At 33.0% G+C, this 14,588-nt stretch overlaps 1 protein-coding gene across 1 annotated transcript in view; it reads left to right on the plus strand.

Annotated features, from left to right (window-relative positions):
* Nucleotides 1-14,127, plus strand: part of Hdc (histidine decarboxylase) — a 32,579-nt gene extending 18,452 nt beyond the window's left edge. The window contains exons 8-19 of the mRNA XM_089712398.1: nucleotides 2,881-3,020; nucleotides 3,804-3,893; nucleotides 4,520-4,590; nucleotides 4,792-4,811; nucleotides 5,034-5,195; nucleotides 6,739-6,837; nucleotides 7,723-7,801; nucleotides 8,500-8,664; nucleotides 9,085-9,192; nucleotides 9,509-9,679; nucleotides 11,151-11,288; nucleotides 12,330-14,127. Coding sequence (XP_089568524.1) covers nucleotides 2,881-3,020; nucleotides 3,804-3,893; nucleotides 4,520-4,590; nucleotides 4,792-4,811; nucleotides 5,034-5,195; nucleotides 6,739-6,837; nucleotides 7,723-7,801; nucleotides 8,500-8,664; nucleotides 9,085-9,192; nucleotides 9,509-9,679; nucleotides 11,151-11,288; nucleotides 12,330-12,859 — 1,773 coding nt within the window. The 3' untranslated portion in view covers nucleotides 12,860-14,127. The remainder of the gene's footprint in view (nucleotides 1-2,880; nucleotides 3,021-3,803; nucleotides 3,894-4,519; nucleotides 4,591-4,791; nucleotides 4,812-5,033; nucleotides 5,196-6,738; nucleotides 6,838-7,722; nucleotides 7,802-8,499; nucleotides 8,665-9,084; nucleotides 9,193-9,508; nucleotides 9,680-11,150; nucleotides 11,289-12,329) is intronic.
* Nucleotides 14,128-14,588: the final 461 nt, after the last annotated feature.

Consider the following 14,588-nt stretch of genomic DNA (forward strand, 5'->3'; position numbering starts at 1 on the left):
CCCAAAGCGGGAAAGATGGGGGTCCAAAAGAGGCTTAACACCGTTCAACGGGGTTTTGCCCAGAAGATCTGCAGAGCATATCGGACTGTCTCCCTGAACTCTGCGATGCTGTTGGCTGGGATTCTCCCTCTTGACCTCAGGATACTCGAAGCTTCGACGCTTTATGAGATCAAGAGTGGTGTGTCGCACCCGGCGGTGTTGAGGGACAGGGAGATGGAACGAATGGCACCCGCGATACGGACCCACATACGGCAGAGCAAGTAGAGCTGGGGTTTGGCTTGATAGATGCCTATGCCGACGTGGTGAACAGCCACGTCTTCAGGGTCTATAGGAACGGCAGCAAGATTGCGGCCGTCGAGTCGGAGCCGCCCTTTCCGGAAACCGGATTACGATCTGTGTCCTGTTTCATTCGTCAAGCGTATTTTGGGACAGGATACGATCAGCGAATGGGACAGGAGAAACGATGTAGGAAGAACGGCCGGAGTCGCGAAGCCCTTTTTCCCAAGCGCTGCTGCTGTATACAAGGTAGTCGCGAAAAAGACATCACACACCACACCACACAAGTACTGACTGGTCACGGCGGATTCGCCTTCTGTGAGGTTCTGATGAGGATTCTGATTACATTTTTAACTGTAATAGGACCATAGTATAATTTTCATGACTGTGTAATCATGTGTAATAGTCGTGTTTTCAGTGCAGTGTCTATTTTCTATGATAATAATAACTATCGTGTTTTGTGAAACAATCCAAAGTTGTTTCATTTACTAAAATGTCCTGTATTTCATAAAACATACTATAATAATCATCAAATAATACTTAAGTAAACTATTCGAATAAACAGTAATAGTTATAACAATAAAATGTACGTTACTGTTAAACAATCGAATAACTAAATAATAGATTATTACAAATGTTCAGTATACAAAACAAATAACACGAATATTAGCGCAACAAGATTTTACTGTTGCCGTCGAAAATATAAATTTACACGAACAATATCGTAAGTGACATTACTGACCAGAGCTTGACCTACACTAGTATAGTAAAATGAATCCAGTTAAATTATAACGAAGCCCTTGGGACTACTTAAATTTTGTTGAAATAACCAGATAGCTGAAAAAATTAGCTTCCATATGCGATATTAAAAGTCTCTGATACTTGTTGTTTAATGGAGTTATTAAGGAAAAATGGTTTTTTATTTTTCCTGAACATTTACACTTTTACGATTACCGGATTATTCGCGGGGGGCGTCGATCTATAAACATCTTTATTCTACATTCTGCAAATAAAGCAATTTGAATTTTGAATTTGAATTTGAATAAAACCAGCAATCGTCTACGATCGTAGTTTAATTATAGAATACTAGCTGCGTGCCGCGGTTTCACCCGCAGTGTTCCGCTCCTGTTGGTATTAGCATGATGATATATAACCTATAGGTTATCGAGGAAGGCTATAGCCTTCCTCGATAAATGGTCTATCTAACATCGAAAGAATTTTTCAAATTGGACCAGTAGTTTCTGAGATTAGCGCGTTCAAACAAACAAACTCTTCAGCTTTATAATATTAGTATAGATAGATTATGTATTTGATTTCCTATTTACTTATAATAAGGCCATATAAATATAATTTAGGCTTTTTATTAAACGGATTACTAAACCAACTAGGCTTCCGACATATTTGATGTTCGCGACTTCGTCTGGAGTAATAGAATATTCACTACATACCTAGTATAAAACAAAGTCGCTTTTCCTGTCCCTATATCCGTATGCTTAGATCTTGAAAACTTCGCAACGGATTTTTATGCGGTTTCTTTTAATAAATTGATGATTCAAGAGGAAGGTTTTAGAATAAAATTTATTAAGATTTAGACAAAGAAGTTTCACTTCTGACACTTGTGCACATACGCTCTGCTTTTAAATTATGAGCGCGTTTTTTGTTTCTTTTTAATTATGATTTGATTCGTCTCAACATAATAAGGATTCAAAAATTTATTATTTGATATTTTTTTCATTCATTTAAATTATACTACAGCCATGTTGTTTAACTCTGTTTTCTATTAACTATACATTCGTATTAATTGAAGTGAAACTTCTTTATCGGGGTTGGAAAAAAATTTAGTGTAACATTTTTTCGTTACGCGTGACATTTTTCCGTTACGCACCATCATTTTTTTCATCATTCATCCCTACCACGCGTGATTCGACGTATTTCTGTAAAGTTGCATATAGAAAATTATTTTTTGAAAAATAAGGTCATAAAGAAGTTTCACTTCTTACGTGTGTACACTAGTACACGCACACATTTATTGTATGATAGATCATAATACATATAAGTATTTTTAATTTATTAAGTAGGCTGTAGGAGTGTAGGATAACTAGATTAACGGTCATGCAATACTAACGTAGGTAATTAATGTATCAATACGGTATCCGACTAAATAGCATTCCAATTAACATAAATATCTATAGAAGCAATATTTTTAAAGTTATATTTGCTTTTTTAAATATAAAATTAATAACAATTAATCCTAACAAAATTATAAATGCGATTTGTATATTTGATTGTTTGTTACACTTTCACGCATATACAACTGAACCAATTTTCATGAAATTTGGAACTTATAGTATAGTTTTAATCCCGAAAATTCTACGGGAACTGGTACTATGCAGGTTTAACTTTGGCTACGCTGGCGAGTGGCGTAGCTGCGGGCGAAAAGCTAGTACTGTTAATAAAAATTGAAATATCTTTCTAGTGAATTGTGTATTATAAATAAACTTATCTATTTTAATTTTTTTCTGTGTTTATTCCTTCTTTTTTCTCTTGTGTGTGTGTTTAATAAAAGATTTAAATAAATTAATATATATTTTAATAAATAAACAGGTATGCGCAACCCTCGGTACAACAGGATCTGTAGCGTTCGACAATCTTCGTGAAATTGGTCAAGTGTGCGAGAAACATTCGGCCTGGCTTCATGTAGACGCTGCGTATGCTGGCAGCGCCTTTATATGCCCGGAGTTTAGGTTTGTATCAACTTTTAGGGTGCATTTCCACTATAGATGTTGCTGTTGCGTTTGATATTCACAAATCATACATCCATACTAATATTATAAATGCGAAAGTAACTCTGTCTGTCTGTCTGTTACTCAATCACGCCTAAACTACTGAACCAATTTTCATGAAATTTGGTATGGAGATATTTTGATACCCGAGAAAGGACATAGGCTACCTTTTATTGCGAAATATGTACCACGGGCGAAGCCGGGGCGGACCTCTAGTAATATTATAAATGCGAAAGTTTGTGAGGATGGATGTGTATGTGTATGTTTATTACTCTTTCACGCAAATACCGAACCGATTACAATGAAATTTAGCACACATATAGATGGTAACTTGGATTAACAAATAGGATAGGTAGGTTTCATCCCGGAAATCCCACAGGAACGGGAACTATATGGGATTTTCATTGAAAATGCGGGCGAAGCCGCGGGCGGAAAGCTAGTTTTTTGTATGTCACATAATTTTCATTTTTCATATACTTTAGTTCACGTAAAACGTCGCGTGCCATGTACGTTTGTAACTCGTAGCATTATAGCAGAGCATAGCAATATTAAAGCATATTTATTATTATTTATTTACTATCTTAGCAGCTTAACAAAAAAAAATTATATATGCATATAAAAATAGATCTTAAGTCATCGCTTCTAAGCGTAAAAGCGGGATAACATTTGTTTTATATTATTTTCAAACACATATAAATTACAATGAATAGTATATTATATTATAATATGTAATATTTATTTCAGACACTGGCTTGACGGTGTTGAAATGGCGGATTCTTTCGCTTTTAACCCGTCAAAATGGTTGATGGTGAACTTCGACTGTACCGCTATGTGGTGAGATTTTTGCATTTAATAGTTCAGTATTAATTGAGTTATTATTTCATAGATTATAATTTATAATATTACTATCCTGTGTAAAATATTAATAATCAGGATTCAGGGTATGTTTTAAAATGGTAGTAGATTTTTTTAAAAAGAAGATTGACTTAAAAATTCTGAAAGTTGAATGAAATGTTAAAATTAAAACTGACATTAAATAATAAATAATATTACAATGTAATTGAAATAACTCGTAATTAATTATAATAATAATTTCTAACATTATTAATAGACTGATCGGTTGGCTAAGTTATAGAAGTGACCCTGCCTTCCAAGTTAGTGGTCGTGGGATCGATTCCCACCAGGAGCAAATATTTGTGTGATGAACATCCATGTTTGCTCTGTGTCTGGGTGTTAATTATTATTTAAAATAAAATTATATATGTATGTTTATCAGCCAACTGGTTTCCATAACACAAGCGAAAGCTTAGTATGGGATCAGATCGTGCCGTGTGAAAATTGTCCTGAAATATTTATTTATTTATTATTTGCAAATTATTAAAACTTGCATATTCTACAAAGATAACTTGTTATTAATTATAACTATGTTTATTAAACATTTATTTTACAAATATTTTCAGGGTGAGAGATAGCACAGCTCTACACAGGACTTTTAACGTAAATCCTATATATTTGAGACATGAAAACTCAGGTCGGTAACTTTAGTTATATTTTAAAATAACTTTATTGATTATTAAAACGTAATTTACTGCTTTTAAAAGCAATAATTGAAACAATTCTTTTTTACCAAACTGTTGCCTAAAGTCAGTATTTTTGGGAACTTTTGCTCTCTCGAAGTCTGTATTTATTAAAAGCTAAAATGAATTCACTAAAGAAAATCTTTATTTTTCAGGAAAAGCGATTGATTACATGGTAAGTAATGTTAATTTAATTTTAATGGTTTAGAAATTTGAAATGAAAATTGATGAAAACATAAAAATGTATACTACCTCTCTATTTCATTCCTCTAATATTTTTTGTAATGACCAAGATATATTATGTCCTATGTACCCATTTTAGACATGTTAATGAAAAAAAAAACTGTTCAACTGTAAAAATTCAAACAAAATATTAATTAATTTACTACATTACAAGGTTGGTTCACAAAAAGCGAACACCGCACGACATAACATTAGAACTCAAGACGTCAAAGATGATTCCGTCACTGATGATGAAAACCTTCATGGGTATAACAAAATGGCGTCTGGGTGTGATAAAGCGATCCAACTTGAAAACCCTGAAAAGAAGGAGCCTCTTGTATGTGTTTTTATTTAAAATGGTGGATGGTTTTGAAAAAAACTAATACTTGGGAATAAAATACCAAATAACATAATTCTAAGTAAAGGGAAACTACTAACTACTTAAGAATATGCAACTTAATTATTTTTATTTTTTTATTTAACATAATTTGTTTATTTAGGGCCGATTTTTCAATGTTTGGGTAAAACTTATCCGTCCAATAAAGTATTACACGATAATATTAAAATGTCACGTAAACTGTCAAATACGGGCAATTAGAATACGTTTTAAAAATGGTAGTTTTATACATTATTCGACGAATAAGTTTTAACCAAGGATTGAAAAATCAGCCCTTTAACAAGAACTAACCATATTATATGACGAAGAGATCTTGGTTTATTAACATAAATTAAAAACTAGAAATAATACATTATCATAAACTAGCTGTTGCCCGCAGCTTCGCCTGCATGGAAAAGATAAATCTTGGTACAAACTTCCCCTATTTTATCCCCTTGGGGATAGAATTGATCAAAATCCTTTCTTAGCGGATGTCTACGTCCTAACATCTACCTGCATGACAAATTTCAACCCGATCCGTTCAGTGGTTTGGGCTGTGCGTTAATATATCACAATGTCAGTCAGTCATCCTTTGAGTTATATTATATATTTAAGATTAAACAATACAATACATTTAATTTTAAACAAATTCATATGCTTTAACACTCGTTTCAATGTGTTTACAAAGGAATGGGTTGAAATCTAATAAATGAATAGAAAAAAAAGACGGGTTGCACTGGGGGAGTGCCGGCAGAAGTGAAAACTTGATTATTAACGTTGAGCATGTTTGATATTTTGGAATGGTATCCGTCTTACGCTTTTTCGATCAGGTCACGTGTCCTGACGCGAGTTTAAGATTTTATACCCATTACAGAAAAAGTGCTCAACGCCGCTAAAGAAGTTTTCACTTCAAAAAACATTCTTAATCGATTTATTATTAAGAAAAATCGATTAAAATCCATCCATCCATTATCTACTGACATATAATTGTGTATGTAAAAAATGTAAATCAATTTATCAATTAATTAATTCTGTAAGCGAAAATCAACACCCTGTGGGTGCAGAGTGCAGACCGCAGTTGCGATAAGATGTAGATTAATATTTTTTGTTTCTACCCACGTTTGTTATTTCTTATGATAATTAAATAAAAGATGTATTGTACTTAGATGTTGCGGGATATTTTTGTTAGTTTTGTGAATGAATGTCTGTAATAACTAATATGTATTTTTGTTTATCAATATTATATTATCGAATCTTTATTTTCTATGTCGACGGCGCTGGCGCGCGGTAAATCTCTAAAGAGATTATGTTTGTGCCAGTTTAATTTAATTTATAATGAATTGTATTATTGTAGTAGATAAATAAATAAATAAATAAATAAAAATGAATCCATTCCAAAGTATACAATTATCGGGTAGTTATGTTATGCACAGGTACTTGGATACATAATCGTATTTTTAACATTTGTTTTAATAATCTCTAATATTATTTATTTAAATTTCAGCATTGGCAGATACCTTTAAGCCGTCGCTTCCGAGCCTTGAAGCTGTGGTTCGTTCTGAGAAACTATGGAATTTCTGGACTTCAGAAGCATATCCGAGAGGTAGTATAAGTATTTCTATTATTATTTTCAAAAGCTGAAGAGTTTTTTGAACGCGCTAATCTCAGGAATTACTGGTCCGATTCAAAAAATTATTTCGGTGTTAGATAGCCCATTCATTGAGGAAGGTTATACGCTATATATATAATATCATCTCGCTAAGACCAACAGGAGCGGAGCACTGCGGGTAAAACCGCGGAGCACAGCTAGTAATACATATTAGATGTTTCGTAATAGAAATATCTATTACAATTGTCAATGAAATAGTGTCCAAAATGGCTATAAGGGCCGATTTTTCAATGCTTGGTTAAAACTTATCCGTCCAATAAAGTATTACACGATAATATTAAAATGTCACGTAAACTGTCAAATACGGGCAATTAGAATACGTTTTTAAAATGGTAGTTTTATACATTATTCGACGAATAAGTTTTAACCAAGGATTGAAAAATCAGACCTTAGAAGAAAAAACAGTCGAATTTCCCATCAAAACTTACCTTTAAAATCAAGATAACATTCTATTAGTTAGATCTAGAGCCTCTTAAAAATTAACATTGTGATAAGATTCATTATTATTAAAAATATCCTTTGTATGTTACAAACAAAACATTTAAAACTAGAATAGGTAGTTATTTATAAGTGAAGTCCCATGTCCCCTAGTGGGGTAAGGGGTAGATGCATTATACATCTGTTTCACTGATCGATTTTCTTTAGGGACAAGTAGGTGATCAGCCTTCTGTGTCCTGCCAGACCGAGACATTTTTTTTTCTTCGTCTCCACCGGGAATCGAACCCAGGACCCCTCGGTGCTACGCTCACGCGTCAACCACTGCACCAAGGCGGCGGTCAATATATTTATAGGTACTATTAAAATGTATTTGCTTCACAGGGCGTGCGTTTAGCGCAAATGTTCGAAGCCTTGGTGCTTGCTGATCAACGTTTCGAAATTCCTCAGCCAAGCAACTTGGGTTAGTATGAATTCTACTATAAAAGCATTATAAGCCATATTTATACAGGGTGTCCCACTGTTGGTATACTAAGCTCATAGGAGGTTATAGTTTTGCATATGCTGAGTACGTAAAAAAATACTTATAAACTTCCAGACGCATTTTTTTTTCAAATAGATGAATTCTTAAAACTCTATGTGTACACCCATAACAAGCAACCCACCCAACTTTGCCACCAGCACGTGAGCTATCGTTTAAGATTATGTTTTCATAGACAAAATGCTCATATTAGAGAAGCGGTATATGCTGGCTGCGCGAAGTTTGAGAAAACATGGATTTTAGGGGAAAATTTAGCAAAAAATTTTTGACGTAATTTTTTTGTTAAAGTATTTTTTACGTGATTAGTGTATGCAAAACTACAAGTTCCTTCGCGCTTAGTATACCAATAGTGGGACACCCTGTATAGAAGAAATAAATAATCTACCTTGTACTTGGCATTAATATTATCTAACATGCTCACTTTTGTATTGAAGTGAATCTTCTTTAGGCGCTTTTAGTGAAATTTCAAGGCGTTATGGCAATACCGTCACATCATGAAGTAAGGCGACGATTTTGATCTTTGAATCTTGCTAAAGAAGTTTCACTTTTGACACGTGTGCTCAGCACATACGCTATTTTTTTATAAAACAGACATTTTTAAAACGCCCGTTTCAACACAGGTATGGTAGCATTCCGTCTAAAAGGCGATAATACACTAACGGAACTACTTCTAAAACGCCTGAACGGTAGAGGTTATATACACGCAGTTCCGGCCTGTTTCAAAGGTGTCTATGTTATTAGATTCACTGTAACATCGCAACGGACTACTAATCAAGATATTTTGGGTATGTAAAAATACTAATACATTATATATAGACTTACTATATTAATATTATAAAGCTGAAGAGTTTGTTTGTTTGAACACGCTAATCTCAGGAACTACTGGTCCGATTTCGTTCCGAAAAATTATTTCGGTGTTAGATAGCCCATTTATCGAGGAAAGCTATAGGCTATAATATCATCACGCTACGACCAACAGGAGTGGAGCAATCGAAGCGGGTGAATCCGCGGAGCACAGCTAGTAATTTATAATTTAAAAGTTAACAATAATATTTTATGATTTTATTGTATGTAAATCCAACTTACCGAACAAAAAAAACAAAAAAAAAACAAATATCTATTTCACATTATTAATAAATAAATAATAAATAAATATTATAGGACTATTTTATTTATTTATTTATTATTAATAATATTTTTTTCAGATGACTGGAATGAAATCAAAACCGTGGCATCGGAAATCTTGGTGGATATGTTCGGATCAGAGAATGGGAACATTGTTGTATCTAAGAAGCCGAGGATTTCTTTGAAAGGTAAGTTTTACACCAGAGATAATAAATATAACAATCCACACGTTTAGAAATATATAGATGATATGTATAATTTTATAGATATTATTATATCGTTTATCAAACGCGACATAAACATTAGGCCATTCTCCCATTGCGATACGCACAGGCGATGCAAGTCTGCAGGATACTTGAATCTCCTGTGCGTATCGTAATGGGAGAATGGCCTAAGAATAAAAAATAGCGTTCTTTTGCAAAATTATGAATTTGATATATGCCAATTAGAATTATTTTGAAACGCACTCGGCAAAAAATGTTAAATAAACAATTGTTTCTATAGAAACTCGCGAACTAAACGCGACATTCGGCACAAGCCTGCTGCTAGCGAACAGCCCCATGAGCCCCAAGATCGTGAACGGCACACACGCCGCCATCTGCGAGTACGAGCAGCTGCTCTCGTCTTGTGCGCATACATTCGCGCAGTTGAACATGGAGCCGAAGGATAGTCCTGGTGAGATTTTACTATTTATATATACACTAGTGGTCCGCCCCGGCTTCGCCCGTGGTACCTACATGTTTAAACTATCCTATCTCTCAAGTTGGATCGAACTGCACATGGTGTGCGAATTATATTATAATCGGATTAGTGGTTTAGGAGTCCATTGAGGACAAACATTGTGACACGAGATTTATATATATTAGATATAGGAGAAGGTGCCCAAGATCCTGGATAAGTCTTGATTGTGTATGTACTAGCTGTGTCCCGCGGTTTTACCCGCATTGCTCCGAAAGTGAACAGTCCCATGAGCCCAAGGTTCTTTTGTGTGGACACTTTCGCACAGCTGAACATGGTGTCCAAGGATAGTCCTGGTGAGATCTTGTTATTTATATGTAGGAAAATTCTGTTAACTTAGAGAATATGGAGCCAAGAAGGTTATATACTAGCTGTGCTCCAACGTTTTCCCCGCATTGCACAGCTAAAGATGGAGCCGAAGGATAGCCCTGGTGAGATCTTGTATCTTGTTATTTAAATAGGTACTAGCTGTGCCCCACGGTTTTACCCGCATTGCGCCTCTTGTATTGCAGTAACATGAAGCCGAAGCCGTGAGAAATATGTATTCTTTATTTGTTTAAGGGCTGATTTTTCAATTCTTGGTTAAACCTTATTCGTCGAATAATGTATAAAACTACCATTTTAAAAACATTCTAATTGCCCGTATTTGACAGTTTACGTGACATTTTAATATTATCGTGTAATACTTTATTGGACGGATAAGTTTTATCCAAGAATTGAAAAATCAGCCCTAAGTTAAATTGACTTTAATTTATTTTTCAGATTTATTCGAAATTACAAATAATTGTTCCAAAAAATTAATTGAATGTCATATTTTGTGTATACCTAAACTTTAAGGGGTAAAGGACTAACTTTATTTACTAACCTCCCATCTGAACATCGTCAATATAATCTTGCTTTGGAAATACACTTTAGGAAAAGCTTTTCCTAAAAGCCTAATTTTAATTAGAATAACAACTGAAACAAGATTTGCTCAGTTTCGGAAGCTGTTCCTAAATATTCAATATAATCTGCAAAAAGCTTTTCCTAAATCAATTTGACGAGCTTTTCCTAAATAAATTTGAAGAGCTTTTCCTAAATAAATTTGAAGAGCTTTTCCTAAATAAATTTGAAGAGCTTTTCCTAAATTAATTTTATGAGCTTTTCCTAAATTAATTTTACGAGATTTTCCTAAATAAATTTGAAGAGCTTTTCCTAAATCAATTTGAAGAGCTTTTCCTAAATCAATTTGATGAGTTTTTCCTAAATCAATTTGAAGAGCTTTTCCTAAATAAATTTGATGAGCTATTCCTAAATCAATTGGAAAGCTTTTCCTAAACATCCCATATATTCCTTAAAAACCTCTTCTTAAATCAATTTGACCTTTTTTGCAATTGGAAAGCTTATCCTTAATCAATCTTCCGCATAGAAATGCGCAGACGGATCCGCGGTATCCGCATGGTCGGCAAGAAGTTCTCTCTCGACTCTTGCATGGACATGGTCCAGGGGCTCATGATGGAACAATCCCTTCCTCTTTGTTCAGAGGAGAGAGAGGACGCGTCTAATGGTGGGTGATGGTTCACTAACATTTGGTGCTTTTTTAGGCTTTTTATAATAGATCAAACAGGCATTTGACCACAGGTCTACCCGATGGTAAGTAGACGGTGATCTAGATGGTGACATGCCCGCTTGAGAGGAACCTATTCATTCTCGCCTTGAAAAGATCCATATCATATTATGTTTAAAAATGTCCGCCGGTAGAGAATTCCAATCTTTAGCTATTTCAGTAGTTTATGTAGCATTTTTTTGTTTGATTTTACGCGAGTATTATGCATTTAGAAATTAAAGATTTTAACTATAAATTATCCTGACTTAAACAGGGCATTGTAAAACTGAATTGACAAGCTATGTGCATGCATCGTTTTAAAAATATTACCAATTTATTTCTTAGCTTACTTTTAAGAATATAGATAAAAGATGTAAATTCTAAGTTTAATTACAATTCTGCTCTAAAAAAAACTTTGACTTTCGCTATTTTTCCGACGAGTTCGACTAACGCCCGCGCAACTAAGCCGCCGGTACCAGCGTTCACACCATCATTTTTCTTTTAGTCATTGCGTCAGTCCATCCTGTTACAAATGACTCGAAATTTTGTGTCAATATCTCCCGGTCTAACTTATTTAATATGTTTTAATGTTGTAGTATATTGAAATAGCCTATAATATAATCTGCTATATAGGCTATTTCACTACAATAATATAGTGCTTTATGCTTTTTCATTTTAACAGATTCATTTACCTATCACCTTCATTATACTAATTTTCTTATATTTCTATTCTGTATTAATAGAAAATATGTCTGTATCAAAATACATATATACAAATCATTTAATAGTTTCAAAAACAAAACTATTACCTCAATTATTTCAATATTTTTTAAATAACCTATTTCAAGATACCAATTTTATTTTGATTAAAGGATTGAAAGGTGAACCAATCGGGGCCAATTATTAAGGTAACGAATTGTTTTACAGGTGGTGGGATTACGCTTATTTTAAAATGCTTAAACACATATTTTCCAACGAGATCTAATATTTATTATTTATTAGGTTCCAGTCCAGCTGATCGTTCAATTTCTTCTTCACCAGTGACTTCAAGCAACACAATAAAGCAAGACATGAATGTAGATTCTAACCAGCTTTGTGTACCAAGCACTCCATCTAAGCAATTCCGATCAAGATCTGTAGATGTCTCCCTTTCAGAACTAAACTTCGAAGACGCTAAAATAACAGTCGACGTGAAAAAGAACGAAATAATAATAACACCAACTGATACGAAAAAAACTATAATCGATGATAAGATTCATTTTAACGTGGTCGACGAGAAACTTAACATAGGCAACCCTGAGTTTGGTAATGTGCAAGATGTTCAAGCAGGTATTGAAGACCCTAATGCAAAATTGACTATAAAGGGACCTGGGAGTTATATCAAGAAGTTAATTCAGCAGTTTAGTGAAGGTCCTTTTGAAGGAGATGATAAACCTGAGTCCGATAGAGCTATTTCTACACAAAGTATTAAGAATAAAGCAGATGCAATTTGCAGGAAATGCCTGCATTATAAAGGAAAGATTACTAAGTAAAAGCATTGAGTGCTTTTACACGTATAAGATAAGGTTTATTATCAAAGCAATATAATCCGACATTTTAGATATTATCCAAATTAGATATTGATGCTTAAAATTATGCTTGTTTAGATATTATGTATTTCGTCATATATAAAAAAGCGGGATAGTGATTTTAATAATTTTTGAGTATTTGAATTAGGTATACCTACTGTTAAAAAAACTAAAGACGAAAAATAATATGACAGTGAATTGTATAATCTATCTATGTCTAAGTTTAAGAAATATTTTCTTTATTACAGTCTTTTTTGTTGAATTTTACTTTCTGACAACATTATTTAGTTAATTTTATCAAACTTAGATGAAATAAATCTTAAAAGTTTAGTTTTGTTACCATAATATTAAGTTGAAGAGCACAATATTTAAAATAATTGTTATTAATTTTATTTTATTTACTCCATTTTTTATATTGCTACATTATTAGATAATGCGCAAAACTATATAGCTTTGCTAATGGTTATTTATAATAAAATATTATATAGGAAATATGTATTAGTATTACACTATACCGATATAACCAGTAGGGAAACTTAATACAGAACGTTCGAAATGGCTCACGCACACAAGCAAGCGTGTTTACAAGAATCGTACGTATCTATACTAAAATTATAAAGTGGAAGAGTTTGTTTGTTTGAACGCCATGATCTCAGGAACTACCTTTACTTATCCTAAGACCAACAGGAGCAGAGCAATGCGAGTGAAACCGCGGAGAACAGCTAGTCTGTCAATAAAATTGTGACAATACCCTTACAAATCTCGTAAACACGCTTGCATATGTGCGTGAGCCATTTCGAACGTTTTGTATGAAGTTTCCCTACTGTATGTATCTGGATATTGTGATATTCATGTAATTACAATTATTTTATTTTGTTATTACGAAAACTGTGTGTTTATTATTTGTATAATTAATTTATAAGCTTTGCTTAACTTAGTACTAGATGGCGCGCTGCAATTAAAATTATATTATTGTGAAAATATTATATTATTATTATATTGTGTAATAAATATTGATTATTGTGAATATTATTATAATATTGTATCATACATAATTTTACGGGTTTAATGTATGATTTATATACGCTTAAGATATTTAATCTACAACATTATAATTTTAATTTAATGTTATAAATTGTTTGCTTAATAACCTGCCTTGTTATCTAAAAATATTATATACCTATATTTAATATTAACTGTCATAAAACTATATTATTTCAAATGTATGTAAGTTCATATATTAAAAACTGCTGTGCAAAATCAATAAATTAGTATATTATTTAAAATATTATTGTAGATAGTGGTAGCTTAAAAAATGTAACCATAAATTAAGAAATAAACTCTTGTTAGTAGTTATGTGATATTTAAAGTTACTTGCAAAGAAAAAAATCTAAAAAAAAAATATATTATGAGGCACGCAACGCGTTTTTTATTTAGGTACTTCCCACGTATTTTTTATAATATGATAAACCAATAGTAGAAACACTATCTTCTCAATCTAATTCTTTGCATTTTCCCATGTTGATGACATTTTTCACTGAGGTAAAGAATAGCTAAGGTGTCACTTTCCCCTCCTGTCTCCAGAAACAAAAAATCATATGATAAATTCGCTCCGTTGTAGTAAAAAGAGACAAACACAAAATGTCGAAGCAAACGTAGTTCAGCTTTACTCTTATCACATAAGGGTATTAAA

Source organism: Colias philodice, chromosome 28 (assembly GCF_061535455.1).
Source record: "Colias philodice isolate Cphi_HAF_F1 chromosome 28, ilColPhil1 Martin Lab GWU primary, whole genome shotgun sequence".
Taxonomy (NCBI): domain Eukaryota; kingdom Metazoa; phylum Arthropoda; class Insecta; order Lepidoptera; family Pieridae; genus Colias; species Colias philodice.